This window comes from Aythya ferina (genome assembly GCF_964211825.1).
Source record: "Aythya ferina genome assembly, chromosome: 8".
Classification (NCBI taxonomy): domain Eukaryota; kingdom Metazoa; phylum Chordata; class Aves; order Anseriformes; family Anatidae; genus Aythya; species Aythya ferina.
The window spans coordinates 4304724-4326054 of record NC_140304.1 but is presented as its reverse complement, the minus strand read 5'-3'; the positions used below and the strand labels follow the sequence as shown (position 1 = coordinate 4326054).

Genomic DNA, 21331 nt, shown 5'->3' with positions numbered 1-21331 from the left:
CACTTTATCCTAGCATAGATGATATAACTGTAGTGAAAGGGAGGGTCTGCCCCACAACGAAATATTAACTGGCTGCTTAGGCAGCAGAGCTTTTCTCAGCTGGGGAAAGGCAGGCTTTGGTGTATGCCATGGAGCAGCCTCTGTGCTGCAGGGTTCTTTTACCTACCACGGCCAATTCCAGCTCGTGTAGTGCCATACTGTCTCACATCCGCCTCATTGCAGCATGTCTGGAATGAGTAACCCCAAGATGACATTCAGTTCAATTTTGAGTGTACTAGAACAAGGTTGATAATTCTTAATAAAAAATTCCTATAAAAGAGCTGTACCATGACATCACCTAATACAAGCAGATTAATGATACACCACTGCAAATTACAGCAGTGAAACACCTAGGAGCAAAGTTATGCACTTTTCCAGACCGTATCTTCTCTTGATTTTCCTATTCAGTACGGATTTTCTTAAAATGTAACCCTCTCTTGCTTAATTTTGCTTTCTTTCCTATTCTGACTTCTATCTAGATTTCTTTCTTAATGTACATATAGAACACAGAGCGACTTCTCATACTTTTGTCAACATTGGCTTGTTTTTTTCCCCTCCTTCACTCCTTTCCTGCTGCCTTTCTTTCCACTCTGGCCATCCCTGACCCAGCCATTACTAAGTACACACATTTGAGGCCTTACAGTGTCCCCATGAGCATAAAGAGGAGCTTACCTGGACTCTTCCAGGCTCTTTCTCTCCTTCCTACAGTCTCTCTGACCCATACCTGGGGCATTGCTGTCTGTAGCTTTCCCAGGATGTCCCAGACATGTCCCAGACAGCGGGACACCAGAACCTTGGCCCCAAGGCCACAGGCTTCACACAACTTTGTTCAAGGTGTCCTTTTGCTTGGGCAGATGACCTGCTGTCCCAAAAGCAACTGTTGTTGTCCAGAGAGGCCTCTCATAAAACTGGCTACTAATATAATATCGTGTGAGCAGGACCTTCCCCAGCCCTGACCACAAGCAGCATGCTTCAGTAACCACAGAAGGAGCAGTATCACAACTCTACATGTACTTCCTTTCCTCTCAGGGGAAAAAAAATGTTTTCCCAACTCTTTTGCCTGAGGGTCCCTGGTCTTATTTTGTTATGAAAGTTCGAGGACATGGATAGCCTAGTGACGCAGATCTGCACCACAACGTGGGATGACACCAGTAGACCCCAGCATGCTCTCACTGGGAGCACGGTGCGCGTGTACATGATGCTCTTGTACCCCTCAGCAGTGTGGTGCCTGGCTGGCGCCAGTGGTCCCATCAGCTGCCTGGTCCCTCTGCCACCCTGGCCAAGACAGGTCATCCTGCTGGAAAGGCACATCACTCCAAAGCACAGCCTGCACAAAGGCATGTATACACATGGGAAAGCTTATCAGTGTCAGTTTGCTTTTCTGCTGTGTATTGCAGAGATGCTGCTGGTGATCTTCAATATGCCATTGGCAGTATCTGTGCATGCATCAGCTAAAGTTGTGTCTTCCATCCCTGGCATTTAGGGCCCTGCTGTGCCCAGTTTCAGGGTGTTTCGGGATTGGCTCTGAGACAGTGTTTTCTGTTGTATACCTTTTGTGGTTTCTGTTGCATACCTTTTGTGGTTTATAGATAAGACAGTATTTTGAACAGCAAGCTGCTACTTGTAATGGTCTTCACTGCTGGCAGCAATAGGGTATTTGTCACCCAATGACTGTGTCCTGCATACTACCTTCTCCTGGGGAGAGCTCTTCCTCTTGGGTTGCTCCTGACACCTCTCCTGTTCTAATTCACAAATCATGGGGCCTCACCATGTCCAGCACGTCTACCCAACACTTGCTTTAAAGGCATTAGGGGCATAGCACTGTAGCTGGTCCTCCAAAATAATCTAGAAAATGTATCCTGACATGGCATGAAGTTCCCAATTAACTTTTTTTTTTTTTTTTCCCCACAATGTTTTTTTTTTTCAGATAGAGACACTTTTGTTTGAAGACTGTTCCTCATGATTTCTTATTACTATGCTAGGTTTTGAGGTTTCCCACTGATGACCGCTTTGATGTGTCCTGAGAAACCTAATATTGAAAAATAATTTTGCAGGGGATTAGGACTCTGTTTCATTACAGATGAGATGACTGAACATCAATGAATAATTTTATCTTTATTTTCATGATGTTAGCACAATAAACACAATAGCATTGATTTGTACTTATTTAACAAAATACATTTATAGCAATTTACAAATTCTTTTCCATTTTAAAACATTGCATAACATTTTATTAAACACAATACTTTATATAGAGTTCTCATTTAAAAACATATTTTATTTTTGAGTATTTTCTTTTTTCAGTAAAGCACAGCCTAACGAAGAAATTCGTGCCTGTTAGCAAGTAAGAAAATCAGAACACTAAGAAGATGTCACCTGTAAATTTGTTTAATTTTAAATTAAGGTATCAGTGGAATGTAAACAAAGAGTAATTTTACAAAAGGCTCCTTATCAAATATACATGCAGAGGTCTGAGTTCCAATGTATATATTATTACATTTCTGCTCTCTAACGTAATATAATTTGATAAGCCATTATTAAAAACAGTAGCCTTTGGCACTTTGAGTAAAAAAGAATATATCAATATTTATGTAAAGAACACAATTTCAATGATTACACAAGAGCTTTAAAATCTTTTGTTAAGAAATAGGAAACCTTAGGAAAAATATCACACTGCACTTGAAATAGTGCAGCAAGTTTTAGAGTAATAAAAGCAACACGTATGCCAATATATATCTGAGTAAAACCAAGGAATAGAGAACAAACACTCCCACCAGGAATCCTGCAGTTTCCAAAACAGCTAAATTGCCAGAGGGAATATTTTCTAATCTTTGTTTTATTGCCATTATTCTCCATTTCAGTTTTCTGTTATTTCCAGGTTCATCTCCTTATGTTCTTTTGCCCTGCACTTACAAACTAACAAATGATTGCGTTTTATTTCCCTGCATTGATAGGCCAACAACAATTGTGTCTTACCCATTCCTTTTAAAGCTAATCTTACCTTCTTTATCACATACCTAGACTAAACTAACTCCAAAGGTGTTTTTTTCATTACACTCTAAGTGTTTGTAATTCCTAGGAACCTTGTACAAAATTTGGTATTAAATACCAAGGTCTAAAGATACATTGTTTTAAAAAGAGAAAAAACAAAATGAAAAACAAATCCTGATTTGTATACTAGAGTCTGAGAACACATTTCTAAAAAAATTACTCTGTTTCCTCGGCACCTGTGATTATCTGTCCCAGCTACTGTACCTTAAAGTGTGCCTTCAACATACATAACCAGTGAGGTTGCAGGGTACTATCTCCTTACGTGTAACCTGCAGTATACTTCCACCCATTTATCACGTGCATGCTGGGGTCTTTGTCTATTACTAGCAGAAAAAGGACGGGCATTTCCTTAAGGGACAATATTTTTCACAGCACTAGGTGATTGGCAGGTGGGGGAAGCATTACTAGATAGGGTTGGCTGACAACCCTCAGATAAGCTTGGAGCACTGGGGACTGGGGTATATGGGAAAGTATATAAAGCTTTATATTGACTATGAATCCCTTCTTCTATGTTCTATGCAGATTAGCAAATACCATCCTCCTACTGCAATTTCTCAGGCTTGGTGTTGGGTTTGGGATTTTTTTTTTTTTTGGTCTGCATTTGTGTTGTGCTCTTTATCCTCCTGGGATGGGACAATTCTTCTTTCTACCTCCTACTTGGCTGAAGCAGGGTGGGCTTTTCCTCAGAGATCTGTGGGTTAAGGTCTGTAGACAGGTTCTGACTATGTAGTATATATCTTGTTGCCTGGTACCCCAAATCAGAAGAAGTCTTAGAGCAAAACACTTTACTAAATAAACCAGGTAACAGAACTGATCTGTTACCTATGGCTTATTCAGTGAGGGGACTGCAAAGTCATTCCTTCCCTTCCTGGAAGTAGAGCAGGCACATATTTGGTATTAGTTCTTCAGGTTGAAAATCTAGGAGAGAATGAGGAGCTGCACTGGATGAGCATTGCCCATGGCTTCCTCCATGGTTTGTTATCTAGGTCAGAGCCAAACTGAATAATGCTTTTCTTCCAGCGTGCCCAGGATGTGCTATGCATATTCATTTCAGAGCTCAACTGTTCAACAGTTTTGGGCAGTGGAGGTCTTTAGCAGGCAAGTTTTCTTTCATTACATCCAAGCTTAATTTACTAAAATAATCTGTGTTCTCTCAGGTGCAGAGACCCTCCATATTCCTAAGTGGCAGTGGTAGGGGGAAAAATATAATCTTTAAGAAGGCTCTGGACGGTGTGTCATGGAACCTGAAAAGTAGTGGTGGCACAACGCAACACTCATGTAGTGATTCTGCAATACCAAGGCATTCCATTTTTAAAGCAAAGTTTAAATCCCCAAAATGATGGTGAGTGGGGTGAAACTTGTGATTGTTCTTGTGGCATGCTAAGCAAGTGTGCTGAATGACTGCTTCGAATTGTGAGCTATGATATTAATTACTGTCTCCCTTGAAGCTGATCAGGAAACCGGTGGTTTATTTTTATTTGCTCATGGCTCACCTTGCATGTCTGCACATTTTGCAGTTACTGGTGTCACACATTATAAAATCAAAAACTAACAGAAAAATTGAAAGGTTGCTGAAGGACAGAATGAGAGATTTAAAAATGCAAAATCTGAATTACTTGTAGTACTTTAAAAGACCCCTTAAAAACATAATTTTAAACAGTTCTACAAGTTAGCCCACTAAGAAGCAGCGTCTTCATTAGTAGCACCTGTTCTTAAATAAAAGTTGAGCAGTAGCAGCAAAACTATTCAAAATAGATAGGTATTCCATTCTAATGGAACGTCACCCACACATTTTTTTTGTTGCAGTAGACATCTTAAAGAACTACACAAAATCTTTGCAATCTTTGAATGTGACAGATCCACTATAACAAAGCTGTAAATATTTCTTATGCTAAATGAATGCAGCCAGCATCATCATAGTATTAGCAATATTATTTTAAAGTAACTGCACATCAATATGCCATGTGTTTGTAGAGTCTAATAAGTATGCAAATTTTCAAAACATGTAAAGTTATCAGCACCATCCTGTATTAAAGATGTGGTGCAAATTCTGCAAAGGTGAATATATACCACACATACAGCATTTGCTATGAAAAATTCAGTTGATTTTGGACACAAATATAAATAAAATAAAAAGTTGGCACATTCAGGAAATAAAGTGTCTGTGTTCAAGACTATTTTTTGATTGACATCACCCTCAGATAAATGTTTTGAGTCTGAAGAAACAAGTTGCATGAAAATGTTTCACATTAGTTAGGTTCTGGCATTGTGCTTTTCCCCCCACCACGTGATTTCCACAGGCTCATGCACATTGCAAATCAGCAGTGTTCAACGACAGTTGGGCTGCTGGTCAATAATTTGGCACATCAAAGGTAAATATCAACTCTAAGCAGAGCAGAACCTGTGTGAGGATGTGTTTCCTTTGTGGTGGTACGGACCAGCTGATATGTCTCCTCTCATTCTTTGTATGCTCGTGTGGGGGATGTGCCTTTATAGAAGATGTTTCTGGTGTTCTCTGGACTGCTCCCTCGTTCAGGGATTAAAATTATGTTACCTTTTCTTCTAAGTGTTGAGTCCCGGCTAGAAGAAATGGACAGGGTCTCTGAGCCAATCTCACTTCCCTCCACAGGTGTGACTCTTATTGTAGTGATTCCATGATGGTGATGCTCAGTGTTATCTATGTTGCTCCTTTTCCTGTCACCTGACCCATAACTGTCTTTTAAGGAGTCACAGCTCTCAGAGTCTCTGTTGAGATCATTTAGCTCATATGTCTGACGAAGGGTGACTTTTTCAGGACCTTTCCATTTCCATGACCCACTTCCTTCACCTTCTGATGGCATCTGAATTACAGGTCTGTTATTTTCTGGATGGGCCTCGACTCTGACAATGCTGCTTGGCTCGTGGTCTGTCAAGGTTTTGTATCTGATGGCTCCTGTACAAGTGACTGTGCTTCCCTCCGAACCCTTTGGACTGCCTTGAAGCACTCCTTGCTGCTTAGACATGGCTATTACTTGCATGATTCTTGGCTGGCTGTTGCTTCTACATGCAACACTCTTCTCAGCAGCTTTCAGCCACTTAGCTCTAGCTGAACTAGTTTTGGGAGACGTATTCACATTTTCCTGAGTCTCTTCAGGAATATGCACTAACTGGGAAGAGCCAGGACGTGACTGAATAGAGACCCTTGGCCCACCAGAAAGACCTGAGTTGTTACAACCTGGTACACTGCCAGGTTGAATTTTCAGGTATTGGCTACTTGGGCCATGATGATCACCATTTACACCCACTCTGGAAGGCTCTGAGCTTGACCTCATTTCAATAGATCTTGGTGGTGACTGGCCAGATTCAGTCTCTATTACTTGCAGTGACAACTTTCGGCTTTCATTCTTATTCTTCCACTGGGAAAGCAGCTGTTTGGAGCGGGCAGAATCCATTGATGCATGAATTGTTGCATTTCGTCTTGCTGGATCTTCCAAGGATGGCGTGTTGACTCTTGGCAAAGTGTTACTGAAAGTAACCATGTTTTCCTTTCCCATTGGGCTTCGTGGTGTTATGATTTCTACATCAGCATTTGCTCTCTTGATGTTAGTCAGAGACCCAGTATCTCTGTGGTTTCTGTTCAGGATACTTTCCGAACGGTGAGAGGCGATGCCATCAGTGCTGCTTCCATTTTTACCTGGCAGGATTCTGTTGGCATCTTGACTGAGGTCTGTCAAAGACCTCAGGGGTTCTCTGTGAAAATTCTGGTGATACACATTCTCGTCACTTGGCAAGAAGTTTCCCACTGCATACAGGCCCTGATATTTGAACAGAAGCATGAACAACTAGTTATTGAAAAAGGAGACATTTTTAGGTATTTTAATTATATTCTTCTGCCTTTAAATATTGAGTGATAGAGTTAGTCCAGTTTAACTGGCAAGGGTATGTTACCTTTGCTAATGAGCCTATCCTTATCTTTATGCCAAATTCTGTCCTCAATCTGGCACGTAGCTGTTTCAGTAGGATAAAAAGGACACTTGTTATTTATTTATTTATAACTATTTATTTCATGGCAATGAATTGTTAGGGAAAAGATCTAGCCTTCTTCAGTGTTCCTCATTTTATAAAACAACAGATACAGTTAAACAAAGCATGTTTTGTTTTGAAACTAGGAAAATTAATGTTCGCAGTTTTCTGGGCGAAGCTATTTAACAACTACACTACTGTCTGCTCTGATTTACTGAATCTTGTTCCAGCTCAAGTTGTTCCGTGATTCTGCCCTTTCTACTGCATAATAACCATGTAATACAATAGCTACATGATAGAACAATTTATCAGCTTTGAATCAATTGCTTTCCAAGCTGTGCAGAACTGTAACAAGATTTAGTTATACAACATTTTTTTACTCAGCAGACTCATTGTAAAATGCTGTCATTTTAAAAAGATTCCACTGAGAGAATATTGTATGAAAGGCTCAAATGCCTCACTCAATCACTTAGGTTGCTTGTTCTTTTCAGAGTTATTTGTAGTTTCACAATATTTTCCCTCCCTTTCCGTTTTTTGGTGTGTAGTTTTAAGGGTAGATTTACTGACTACTGGGTTTCCAGGACAATGCACCTCTCTGATGTATGTTGTCATGCCATGGTTTATGGGGGAAGACCTAACAAAGACCACACTTGTTTGTGGATTTTGAACACGAAAACAACAGCTCCATTTATGAGAGTCTACAACAGCTTAATCATTTGAAATAATATTCTCAACATAGTGCCTTTCTTCTCACAATGCAGTTGTAGGAACTGACTTTAGTAGCTCATTAAGTTTTTATTATCTACCCTGGTTGCTGTCACTGTTGCCTCTGTGAAAGCCATTTTTCTTCTGGTCACCTTTGTAGACCATCTGCACATGCCTTAGACTATTACATCACAGAAAAAATGGGGGACAAGTTATGAACTTATTTTAGTATTATACTCAAATTCATCACTGACATTGAGGGGTCAAAAACCATCCCACTGGTTGTTAAAACTGTTCACCACCACATTGTCAGCAGAAGTTCCTGATTGCTTACAGGCATCTTGAATGACACTGTGCTGAGCAGCTAGAGCAGCAACAGTCATGCTGGAGATGTATTGAGAGCAGGAAGCAAAAGCTGTATAAGCTTCCTACTGGCAGATACAAACAGGCCTATCTTACACATTCCTTTACAGCACCCTTCCAATGCGCTCCATCTGTTTCAACCCAGTGCAGACGAAGAGCATAGGCATGGGCATCCTACATCTCCTTCATAACCTCCCCAAGAGCTCCAAAGGACCACAGGGGTGTAATAGTACCTTTGATTTCCTGCTGGTTTGGCAATTCACTCTGTTGAGTTGCTGTACACTAATTAAACTAATTTTGAGACTATAAAGCTAATGGTGGCAGTGTAAACTCATACTGGCAACAAATAATGTTTAATATTTTTCTTGTCTTATGCTTGTAAGAGTGGAGTAGAAAAGATGAGTATCTTCAATAAAGTGCATTATGTTAGAGCTGTTTCTGCATACAGTGCTAGACTATTATATACCACTTTGTGCATTCTTAATGGCATTTCAAATTGAAATATATATTTGCTTTTTCCTGTTTATTTTTAGAAGAGATTACCCCTAACATCACCACCTTCAACACATTTGGACTGTATTCTTCATTATGGCATGTAACCCTGACAAAATATTTTTATTAAAAATACCAATACTTTTATTACAGACTTATCAATTTTATTTTCTAATACATAACTACATCTATGTTATATTTACCAAATAGAGAGCAATTCCTCCTCCTATGAGAAAGCCACAATAAACATCAACTGGATGATTCTTATACTGGGTGATACGAGTCAGACCACATATAATTCCACAGATGATAAAAGCAAAGACCAAGAGTGGTTTCAGAAGTTTTGAGGAATCTGTTAACGTAGAATTGAAGTACATCTTAAAAAAAGAAAGAGATTAACAAGTGGTTAAAGAAACTTACATTTACCCGAGAAGATATGAATTTCTAGCATTCAGTATTTCTTTCACACATAAATCAGTGTTATACAGTACTGTTGCAAGTAATTAGTTTAACTAATTTTATTTAGCAGCCTTCTTAAAATCTGCTCAATTACTGTAGAAAGATATGAAATCACAAGGAATGGATTTCTGAAAACATAGGCAATGTTGCTTATTGATGTTAATTAGGATAAAGATTTTATGCCTAAATAATGTTCACAGTCAGAGCCTAAGTGTTCTGTAAATGTGACTAAGCAATCACCATGTCTGAAATACAGAAGCCAGATGTCATGCCAGATGAAAGCAATAACCTGTTCTAACAAAAGCCACCACCAGATGCTTTAGAGAGCCATTTCTCAACTGGGGGCCATGATGTCAGAGAGGTCAAAAAAATTTAGTGGAAGTTGTTCATCGGTACTATTGCAAATTTTGCTCTTTTTCTGGGCTGAATAAATACTGGCAAGCTCTCGGTACATGCAGAATTCTATTGTTAGTTTGATTAACTGGTTGCTATTGTTGCTTTTTTTTTTTCCTTCAGATTTTTATAGCATGAATGATGGAAAATTACATTATTTTTTTTTAACTTCAAATAAATGTTAACATACAAATATTGGCCCCCATAATGAAGAAATGTCATTAGTCACATGTGGGAAATCATCACTGAAGCATGTCCTATTATTTCCTGCTAGTTACCGATGGCTTTTATTCACTTGCTTTGCAGTAGCACCTTTGAGGCCTCTGAGAGTGGTTGTGCCAGTTCATCCATGATGCAATTCTATGGAGGTCAAGTGAAACTAGATCACATAAATGTTTGTACCTTAATGCCTAAAGTTTAAAAACAGTGAATTGTGTGAAGACAGCAGCAAAGGAAAGGCAAAATATATAACACATGTGAATGGTAAGTTAAATTATCACCCTATAAGACAGATAAGCACTGCATTTTACACATGAATAACTTGAGGCATTAAATATATATTTATATTACTTTGATTATTTATATTTATATTATATTACACTCCACCACAATGGATAATGTTGCTTCTTTAAAAAGTTTGAAGAAGTTGCATCTTTTCTGTATTCCTAATAGAACAGCTTTTATTTTAGTTGTTAATAATTTCATTTTGCTTTTGAATTGACACAACAAAAACTTGTACCCACTCAGAATATCCAGGCAACACTTCACTGTAAAATGGACAGCAAATGGCATTCTAACTTTTGTCTTATATAAATGAAAATAAATAGAGTTGATTACTCACCGAAATATACACTGCTGCAAAAGCTGCCAAGGTGGCATGTTGAGATGGGAATGATTTTCTGCCAAGGAAGGACACTCAAATTATATTTCTAAGTTCAAATATACTGTGTGTGCTAGCATTCACTTGAAAAAAATACACTGTTTGCTACAGTCACTTTCAGTTTACACCGTCTAAGCACCATGTGATCAATCATTAGCATTTAATTTCTAAATTTCGTCTCTATAATCCGGAGAAAGCACCAATGTTAATGAAATGCCTTTGTTTAGAAGCAAATATTTAGCATGAAATTATTTTTGTGCACGAAAAAAAGTGCATGTACTAAGAGTGTGAATGAGCTAAAGACTGGATGCTTGATTTTTAAGAGAGAAATTTCTATACATTAATTTCTATTAAAAAAAGTCGTAATAGCTTTTCTGTATGTACCTAATTATACATCTTATTCAATATATGATCCTGGATTTTAAGATTATTCTCACTGGTTTCACTTGGATTTTTTTCATTGTAAGGACATATCAGTTATATATACAACTTAGATAATCAGGCCTTAACTTCAGCAGCAGAATTCATCATCTTTATGCCCCATTATGTTCCCATGATAATGGAGCCATGATAGAGAGACATTCTTCTCAAAGAGGTAATCGTATCTTTATTTGCTGTCTCTAGACTTATTTTAAAAATATCAACACTTTATAACATGCTAGGAACAAATGGAATTCTAGGAGTGAAGAACATGCTCCTATAACCTACTACGAATAAAGTACATGGAAAGGGCATTTTAAGGTTTAGCAGGCCCCTTCCTGAAGCCTAGAACAAGAGGGTAAATGAAAATACATCCAAACTGCGAGACAGTAGTGAAAATCAGGGTCTATTCTTGAAATTGCTGAGGGCCTTCTGTTCTCTTTGAAGACCATGGGAAGTGTTGAGTAATCTGGACTGGCTCTTGAGTCAGGAACTACATTAGATATGGAAATTAAAACTGAGAGCTTCTACTTCTTTGACTAAAAAAAAATTAAATAAAATACTTAGCAGCTACACATTAGGCCTTCTAACATTGGAACATTTTATGCTTCTTACACACCCATTTCAATACTCTACAAGTGACAAAAGAACAGTGATGGGATGGTGAAGGAGAGATTTTACACAGTATAGGGGAAAACTTAGCTGGTGGTAGATTCAATAATACCTGTTCTATGTTGTCCATGGCTTGTGGAAGCCCTAAAAAAAACCTTCTATAACTGAGCTCTAGAAGTAAGTATATCAGATATATATCAGTTATATATATCAGATATATATCAGTTTACACTGTATGTTTATCTCCTTAAACAGCATGGACATGTAATGTGCTGGATGTCTTGATGAAGAAGGCTATGTCTACCCTGTAGCTGCAGTAGCCACTTTCACCTGAGATAGGTTGAAATAGAAAGCTCAGCTTTGGATAAATGCTTGAACAGTCTTTCAAGGAGGGTTTTGCCAACTGAGTTGGGCTCCATGTTCCTACATCAATTTTCCCAACAGCATCTCAGTTAGCTAGTTTAAAATAGCAGACTGAAATATAGTCCTTTTCCTTTAGAAATTTTCTGCAAAGCAGCAGTCTAATTTCTAAATATATTTCCTATTCATTTTGCTTTATCTGCTCTAAATAATTTATTGGTAACAAAATGTGTTAATGTAGTTCAGCATGAATGCTGCACTGCTGACCTGCATTTGAGCTCATGGCCCCTGCATATCCTTGACTCTGGCCGAGATGAAATCAGCATGATTCCTTTTTCATTTCTAAACACAGACCTAATCCTCCCCCCCCCCTTTTTTTTTTTTCTCCTGAGCAAACCTTTCTCAGTTAGTAGCCCCCATTCAAAGGAGCACAGAAGGATAAATACATGGGGAAAAAAAAAAAGCACAGGTGTTTATAATGTCTAATCAACTTCTTTACCCTGTGCGTGTTTAAGTATAAGCATACATCTACTTACAGTCTGTGTGCAGCTAATGTGTAGATTTTATTCTGTGAACCACTCAGAACTTAACCTGAATTTAATGGCTTTTCTGTGGTCTGTCACTATGCTACAGTCAATTTTCTCCTTGTTCCACTTTCTATTCATATGCTTTCAGGGCTAGCACAGCATAGGCATTCTGTATACTCTCTAATGGTGACACAGCTTTTGTTCTTCTCTGCTATCTGTTAATCCAAAATGAAAACAATTCAAACTAAAAATATGTAGCTTTTTTGTATGGCTCTGTATTGAAAAGGTGAACAAAGGTCTCAAAGAAAACATGCCCTGAGCTCAGAAGACTGTATCACTCTTAATGTTCATGCATGAGGAATATGTGGAGGGGGAACAATGATGAGAAAGAGTCATACTGAGTAAGAACATCAGAAATGACAGAGGATAGAGAACTCACTGGAGATCTGAATAGAAATGATTGAAAAGATTCTTTGAAGATAAACAGGGGAAAAGATGGATAAAGAAAACTACTGGATATTCAGGGATGTTGCAGAAAATTAATTCACAAGGGAGTCCAGAGTCAAAATTTCTGGGATATACAAATTAAAAAATGAAGGTCATTATCAATCTTATAAGAACAAGTCCCCTACAAGCTGAAATTGCTGAAGGCAAATTAACCTCCTGGGATGGAGAAGTTATACTGTAATTCCCATCATAGATGGCTAAAGATTGAACCAGTAGCAAGTGCTGATCACTTTGGTAAAGCTGGGACAGACATAAGAAAGCAAGGATTTAATAAAGGAAAAAGACAATAAAATTTAATTAAGGAGAAACTTAGGGTGGTGCCAGATAATTGCAATTCACCAAATATGTCCTTTATGATAACAATAAAATTGACATATCAGTATATAGTCATCTTCCTAAAAAATAAGAAAACACAAATACTGACTTCTAAATTTCTTGCAACTGATTTCACTTTTTTTTTTTTTTTTTTTTTTTTTTTTTTTTTTTGAATGGTGATATTTAAACTTACAAGTAATCCAAGTCTTTGGAATGGCCACAGATCGTCAATTGAGGACATCATATTTGAGATGATAATTAAATGAATGTGAGCAGTTGTGAGAATTTGTCTGCCTGTTCACATGTGAAGCTGCACCATTTCACTGGGACACCGTGTAGGTGCAAGACTGCTTGCAAAGATCATTTTCAGTGGCAGTATCCAGTAAGAGCAGATGGTTATTGGAAGAGAGGCAGGTGAAGGCTGATATAGTCATTTTGGTTATGCCTTCTACCAAAATTATTTTCGCCAAATGAAGCTACGGTCCTTCATGCCAGTTCTGGATCATGTCCACATATATAAGTTGAAAAAAATGGCAAAAAATTATGAATCTCTGCCAACAAAAAGTATATTAGACCAAATAAATAATTGAGGATCTTTAAACATCAGTGAAATTGGTTTGTCTCAGTGAAAGGAGATAGATTATGAGATTTGCTGGAAGGTACTTTACAAAGTGAATAATTTCACAATTCTCAAGTGTGTCAACTGCTGATATCAAAGGAAAGCAAAATAAACTGAGGGAAAGGTGCCTTGGTGATACAGAGAAAACGTTTTAGTAATATCCATGTAACAAAAATGCAATGCTATAAGGCATGAAGTTAAAACAGAAGCTAGCATCTGTGGCTACACAGAGAAAAAGAAAAGAGTTTAAAGCTTAAAGCTTTGGTGAAGTGGATGTGAGAAGAACACAGCTTCGTGCCTGCTAATCAGGTACACAAGGAAATTATACAGCTCAGTCAGAGACAGAAATTTTAGTAATTTCAGGCATTCTATAATTCTGCTGTAATCTTTTTGAAGATCAGGAAATATAAAAAAGAAAAATTTTGAAGGACTGCAAAAAAATTGAGGGAATGCTACACAAACGACTACCAAGTAAGAAAGCTTAACCTTGTGTGGAAAAGATAATAAGGACTGATATTGTATTCAGTGAAGAGTTTCATGTTTTCTCAGTAGTGTAGAGCATATACTTAGGATACATAATAATGAAGTCCTTGAACTAATGAGTAGCAAATGTGTTGGTACAGTACCACTTATACCTCCGAATTCCTTGTTTAAGTCTGTTAACTGTCACCAGTAATCGAGTTATCACTTTTATCACATCTGGCTTATTTAAAGTAAAATGCATAATCTGGGTTATATTTCAGCTTGACTGATATGCAATTTCCAAACCCTGATATTAGGAATATTAATTTATATCCTGGCTAACTAAGTAGGGAGGCTAAAGACTAAATGGCCAGGGAGGATAAACAACCAGATAGAAATACCATGAAAAAAAAGCCATGTGTTTGGGAGCACACAGGTTTGCATTGCTGTGGACTTTTCTCTAATGAAAAGAATTGTTTCAGTGGCTGTCAAAATGAAAAATTTAGTCAATGAGAGTCAATGGAAAACAAATAAACTCTAACAAATGAGAAAATCAAACCTCACCAACTAAGATCAAAATGTCAAGTTTGTAGATAACAATACACAGAAGTCTCAAATAAGGTAGTTGGGTGGCTCCTTCCCCCTCCTGATATGGAGAACTTACTCAGATGCCACTGGGAAAAGCAGTAGAAGCTACATGTATTAATAATTGTATAGGAAGTTGTCTCCTTTGAAGGAGGGAAAAAAATCAAGTACTACTAACTGTGCTTCTGAAATCTGACAAAGACTTCTAAAGCCCACTGCTGGCCTAATATCTGTATAAAGAAAATTAAACATCACTAGAAAGACAGGTATGCTCTCAGCTTTATTATAAAAATATTACCAGAACTCACACAGGCTTTACCTAGAAAAAAAAAATATTTGAAACTGGGAGAGAAAATTAAAAAAGAAATAAAACAAATACTTAGTAATGTACACAATGAAGAACAGAACCAACCTGCCGGCATTGATAATATTAGTATCAGCTCCTGAGCAAATATCTTCCACAACATATGAATTCTCTGAGCAGGAAACATTTAGGGATGTGTAGTTAGGCTTGCAAACAGTCAGGAAATATGGTGCCTGATATCCTGTTGATAGCTGTATAATATCAGTAACAAGAGCAGTGGAACAAAGACCAAACACATGAACACCTAGGAAAGAAAGCAATAGAGCTTGTTAACTTTATTGTATTTAAATTAACTCATTGTGACAAATACATTCAACTGAATTCTGGTGGCTTATGCCATTGGGCTTGTGAGAATTTACCTGAGAAATAACATTTTTTAAAGTGGAATGTTATTGCAGAGTTGATTTCTTTAATATAAAAATTAAATTATTTATGCTTGTTTTCTTCCTATTAATACTTAACATTTAGTTTTGATGACTGAATGTTCTTCAACATCTTTGCATTAAAGTAAACTACACTGGACCTGCTTCTATTTGGAAAGCAATTTTTCCAGCTGACTTAAGGACAACCACCTATTTGAGGATAGCATATGTGCTCATTCAGTCCTGGGACTTGCCCACTGGAACACATTTTTAATAACACAGTTTCCCATTAGATTATTGTTCTGAAGACTTGTTCTCTTCTGACTACCAGGTTCTCATCAGCTGGCAATAACTTTGGCTTACCAGCATACCTCTTACATTTCTTGAGTACCAAATCCTTGTCACAAACACAAATATTTAGTATTTAGGTCTTTTTTTTTTTTTTTTTTTTTTTTCTTTCCCAACAATCAATATTCCTGTCTGGTTAATACCAAATTCACAACGCAGTTAATGTGATTTTTTTTTACTGAGCATTTTCAACTGCTTTTTCTCTAAGGATTTACCTCTAATTCCCTACTTGTGTTTATTAAAAAATATATATACATGTATATATTTTTTTTCATCTTATAACAGAAAGAATGCTAAAGGAATTGTTTCATCATGACAGTATGAAACAAACTGCAAATTCGGAGTATGAATCAAGAGTAAAATTCATGCATCTTTGAGTTTGTCGTCTGGTGATGGAACAGGATGCCATACAGGAGGAGAAATGGACAGCATGGGGTAACTTTACAGTTCTCCTCGATGCTGCAATCTACACCCCTCTCTGCTCACTTCCTCACTGCTGTTCTTAACAGGATATGCTTTATTGGTCAGATACATATATATATGTGTGTGTGTATATATATATATAACCTCTCCTGTTATTGCCTCCCTGCTTGCCAACCTATAGAAACCTAATGTATAATCTTTCTATTAAGTTTTCACTCTGCTGTCCTGCAGCTTATCTTTGCCAATGCTGCCCTTTCTAATGAAAGAATTCTGGAAGAGAGAAAACCTTTCTCTTTGCCACTCATTGCCAGAGGAATTAACTCTAAGAGAGGAGCAAAGTTAAGCCACCCTTTCAAGCTCAGATTTAGTAAATAACAAAGTAAAATAATTCATCATGTCCCTCTTTATCATTATGTTCCAGATTGTATCCCTTTTTCAAGAGGTAGATAAAGACATACCAGAAAAACAATGTCAAATCCACTGACAGTTTCTGACAAGTTTTTACTGTCATGCTGAATACAGTATCAGCTGAGCTGAATACTTCTGATACAGTGAAGACAGGCAGGGGAAACTGTATGCAGAAACCATTAAAAGGAAGCCAGCTCAAGGTGGGCAGAGGAGGAAAAACAAATTATTCTTTTAGAGAGACTGACAATAGACTGGGAGAGGAAAGGAAAAACAGAGTGTAGATGCTGCACTGCTGAGTGTGGAGCTGCTCTGTTGCTCCATTTGACAGTTTCTTCTCGCATTTTCTGGCAGAAAAAGACATATGCCAGTGTCAGCCCTGCACTGTTCTGAAACGCTGTTTCAGAGAAGGAAATCTTCATGGTAAAAATTGAATGTACATAGAAGACTCTTCTTTGTAAGTAACATTTGAAACCCACCAACAAATCTCACAGCTCTTCTAAGAAAGGAATTGAAGTTGCATCCTCCTGCATTAATATTGGCCTCTGTTCCAATCCCATTTCTTCTTTTGGACAGGCAACAGTAGAGAATTCCTTCTCCTACCATTATCTGCAACGACAAAGGAGCAGTTAAGTTAAATGTAGCAATTACTCAGAAGACACTGATAGAATTTAAAGGGTTGAAATATATCTATGACACAAGCAATGTCTTACACTCTCATGTATGTCTCTTGAAAAGGTGTGTATCAATACATAAACATTCAGTAACAACTTAGTCTGAGTGAGGGCAGGAAAGAAGGTGGCATTGAAACTAAATGCAGGTGTCCAAAAGTATTGAAAGGAGATCTTTTCTATTACATGTGTATACAGTGCTCAGTGGGACAGGAGCCTTGATCCACAGGTGAAATTAGATAATCTACAATAAAAATGTAGTAATCAGAAATTCTCGCCTTTCAAATGATCCAGAGCCACAGCAATATCTTAGTGCTCCTGAGGTGGGTTTAGCCCTCAGTCTTGGCCTCATGCCTAGCAGTTGCTAGCAGCTTCTAATTACGTGGCAGCCTGCCCTTCCATAATTGTTTAATTTGGCATGGATTTTAATCAGATCCACAGCAGTAGAAAAAGTTCTGTCCTTATGGTCCTCTGAACACACTGAGCAAAAGACATCATGACCTAAGCTGCAGACAGCAAGTTAGAACAAAAATAAGGAGAATAATATAAACACAAACACGGTGTTACTTGCTGGAAAATTCAGATCCATTTATACATTTGCAGTCTAAGGTTTTATTGTTTTTCCTGTTATGTAGTGCAATAACATGGAAATCTGTACAGGGCTTGTTAGAATTCAGAAAAAGTCTGTGTTGAAATATTGAAATGAATGGGGCAGTTCTCACCACTAAGAGGAGATTCACCTTGTCTATCAGCAGATGAAAAGTAACGTACGAAATGCACAAAGCTCACTGTGCAATGAGATGCTAAAGCATCTGAATTAAGAAGAAAGTGTCATAATTATCAGTGACATCTGTGCACACTAAGATCTCTTACTTTGGTAGAAGGGAGGTGCAATGGATAAGCTTAGTCTAATAATTTTTAGCTAACGATTTAATATTAATTGGTTTCATTTCTTCTTTGCCAGAAAATTGAAGTAGTTAAAGTTATCTCACTACATGGAAATGTCAGTGATAACAGATATTTAAGGGATTTTCATTGGATGAGAACCATCATCACTATTATCTGTCTCTACTTGTTCATTTTACATCTGGAACTTTTTCAGGAGAAATCAATAGTTTTTTAAACTTGAAAAACGGAAACTTAAATAGTTTTTCACTAAGTTCTACAGAATGCCTGGTGCAGGGAAAAACATCAGAGAGATGTAATAGCTCCTGTTATAGAGGACAAAACAGAGAAATAGCAAGGCCTATGACAAGGAAAATTCAGAGGCTGGTATTTTCAAGGAAACAAGCTACTACAGTAAAGCAGGCAGTAGGACTGACACTGCCAACAGTGAATTTCTCTCCTTGCTAATTGATTTCCCAAATTGATGTAATCTAATTCCCTGGTGATCTCTTTTAGAAAGCACTTTGTTACCTTTAAGCACCTTCTATGTCAGTAGTGCTATGGGTTTGGACCTATACTTATATGATTAAATAACTAGTCCTATAATTTCTGAATGAATAAGTAGAGAGAAAATATATCACAGGATCAGAATCAGAGCTCACTGAAGAAAACGGAAGTCACCTTGCAAGTCAGGTATATCTATATTCTGCACAGAAAATATCCATACTGTTAGTTTCATACAACTCCAGTTGCTCTATACTGAAGTTTTCTGTGCTTCATGTATAGAAATTTTCACATGTGCCACAAGACATAAGACAAATGCCAATAACCTGTAGTTTTCTGTAGTACTTCAAGGCTACAGAACCGTCCTGGTGAAAAGCAGTTTCTGCTCATTGGTAATGAACAAAACCCAACCAATTAACAAAAAAAAAAAAAAAAAAAAAAAAAAAAAAACTCCAACAATAAGCACAAATAAATAAATAAAGTCCCAAACCCACAAAATGCTTCAGCAATAATGTCTTGGGAAAATAAATTTAAAATGCTAGATTTGCTGTAAAAATAACTACTGTAAAGTGAACAGATTTAAAATACACTACAGGTTTGGGAAAAAAAAATAATATGCAAACAGTTAAAAATAATGCAGAAAGAAGCTAAGTCCTACTCCAGTATTTGTATGATGCTTTAAGGAGGGATTGAGGTTGGAATTTGCTCATCTGCCCCTTTTCTTTCTTATTTACATTATTTGGTAAGATTTAGAGATGTGGCCTAGTTGCACCTGTTTTTGACTGAGCTTTCATGACCTTCTGTTTCATACTTCCCTAAGTACCTGAAATTCAGTCTGAGGCTTGCATACGCTATGTTACTGGAAATTCTTAATTTCTCACATAGCTTCATGCTTTCTTTTCTATATTTTACAGGTTTATAAAGTGTGTTATTCTTTGAATTATTAACGAAAACTAAATCATATAATGCTAAATTCTGCAAGATGACAATTGAACAAGTGTAATCTTTTTGCATGGAAAATAAAAGAAGAATTTAATTTTTTAAATGTTTTTCTAGTATAATAGTGCTACTGAATAGCTGATGCAATACATCATCTTCAGTGCCTTTTATTAAAGCACTTTGTATATTTTACACTATCTGGGCCCATTCCCAACCTAATATAAGAATCATATTAATGCTCACACATCCATGTGAAGTAAACCTTCCTAAGGTTTGCAGCTTTTAAGCAGTTGCACTTACAAGCGTTGCGATTTACCTTCTTTACCAATGTAATGTTTGATAGGCTTGCTTAAACATCTGAGTTTCTCTCATGGCATGGTTTTGGTTAGTTGTGTCTGTAATGCAGGTAGGAGAATGATTCAAGGAAGAATAACATTTCCTATTGCAATGCTGAAATAATTTAACTGTACCGAATCAAAGACCTTCATAAGCACTCTGTAATGAAATGGGCATCTTTCATCTCTGCTGAAGGCATCTGGCATTTTCCAGGCTTGACATAAACTCTCTCTGAAGAAAAAATTTGGCTTTTACCACTTCAGCCTACTGTGCCCGAAGTGAGCCTACATAGATTCCTTCTACAGCTGTTTCACAAAAGTCCACTTTCTTGTTATCAGGAACACTGTTTAAATGCAGAAAACCTAGCCAAAGTACAATATCAACAAGTTTTCTTTTTATCTTTTGCATCTTTTTTTTTTTTTTTTTTTCCTGCAATTGGCTGCACAAAGAACACCGAGATAGCTTCTACTTGCTAAATAAGTATTATTAGACTGATGGCTATGCAAAATCCTTCAAAATGGTTTCTAAAGCAACCAAAACCACACACAGTTGAGTTCAGTTTAAAAAAAAAAAAAAAAAAAATCCTATCAAGCAAAGGAACAGCACTTGATGCTTTTATGTTTTATAGATTTGTGATTGTGATCATGTTTTATAGATTTTCTGATTGTAAAATGGCTAGGATTATAAAAGGAACAAACTGGCTGAATTTAAGGTAATTCAGTGGAACTGGCATACATTTGCAGCTGGTGCTGCAGACATGCCTAACCAATGCACCCAGTCATTGCTGTCAGAGGAGAGAGGAGACCCTTTCAGAAGGTTGACTCAGCTGGACTTTCTGTTTCAATTTACCCGAGCGGAGTGGTGTGAGAATGTCTCCCATCTGAGGTGCCAAAAATCAGACACCGTGAATATCCTCTGGTCTTTAGATTTCTTTTTAATTTGATGCACCAATTCCAGCAGGGACAATACTTACCTGCATCAGACAAGTGCAGTCTTGCACAATTGGCCAAATTGCTCGTATTCTGACAAGAAGCTTCTGTTCTGCTGAAATCATCTTCTCCCTTTGGATGGGCCACTAAACCAGTCTACCTGCTCTTAATGACTAAGTTGCAGTTTAGAGGAGTCCCGGTGCTGTTTGGGAAAGTGTAATTGATTTCATTGACAAGGCTGATACACCTTCTTACTGAACATAGTTAGTTCTAACAAAAGTGGCATGTTCAGTGCTGTAAATTAAGGGCTTCCATTTTCAACAGAATCTTGAATTTTTGGTTTATCTCGGAGTATGAAGGCAACCCATTTGTAA

General features: G+C 37.3%; 2 protein-coding genes across 3 annotated transcripts in view; one reads left to right on the top strand and one right to left on the bottom strand.

The window, feature by feature from the left end:
- The window catches only part of PLPPR5 (phospholipid phosphatase related 5), a 286848-nt gene that overhangs the window by 103275 nt on the left and 162242 nt on the right, over positions 1–21331 (top strand). The window lies entirely within an intron of this gene.
- The window catches only part of PLPPR4 (phospholipid phosphatase related 4), a 31206-nt gene continuing 13510 nt past the window's right edge, over positions 3636–21331 (bottom strand). Inside the window, exons 3-7 of the mRNA XM_084526959.1 lie at positions 17173–17302; positions 15204–15399; positions 10346–10403; positions 8856–9029; positions 3636–6884 (exon numbers count right to left, since the gene is read on the bottom strand). Of these exons, the coding sequence (XP_084383085.1) occupies positions 5547–6884; positions 8856–9029; positions 10346–10403; positions 15204–15399; positions 17173–17302 (1896 nt within the window). The 3' untranslated portion in view covers positions 3636–5546. The remainder of the gene's footprint in view (positions 6885–8855; positions 9030–10345; positions 10404–15203; positions 15400–17172; positions 17303–21331) is intronic.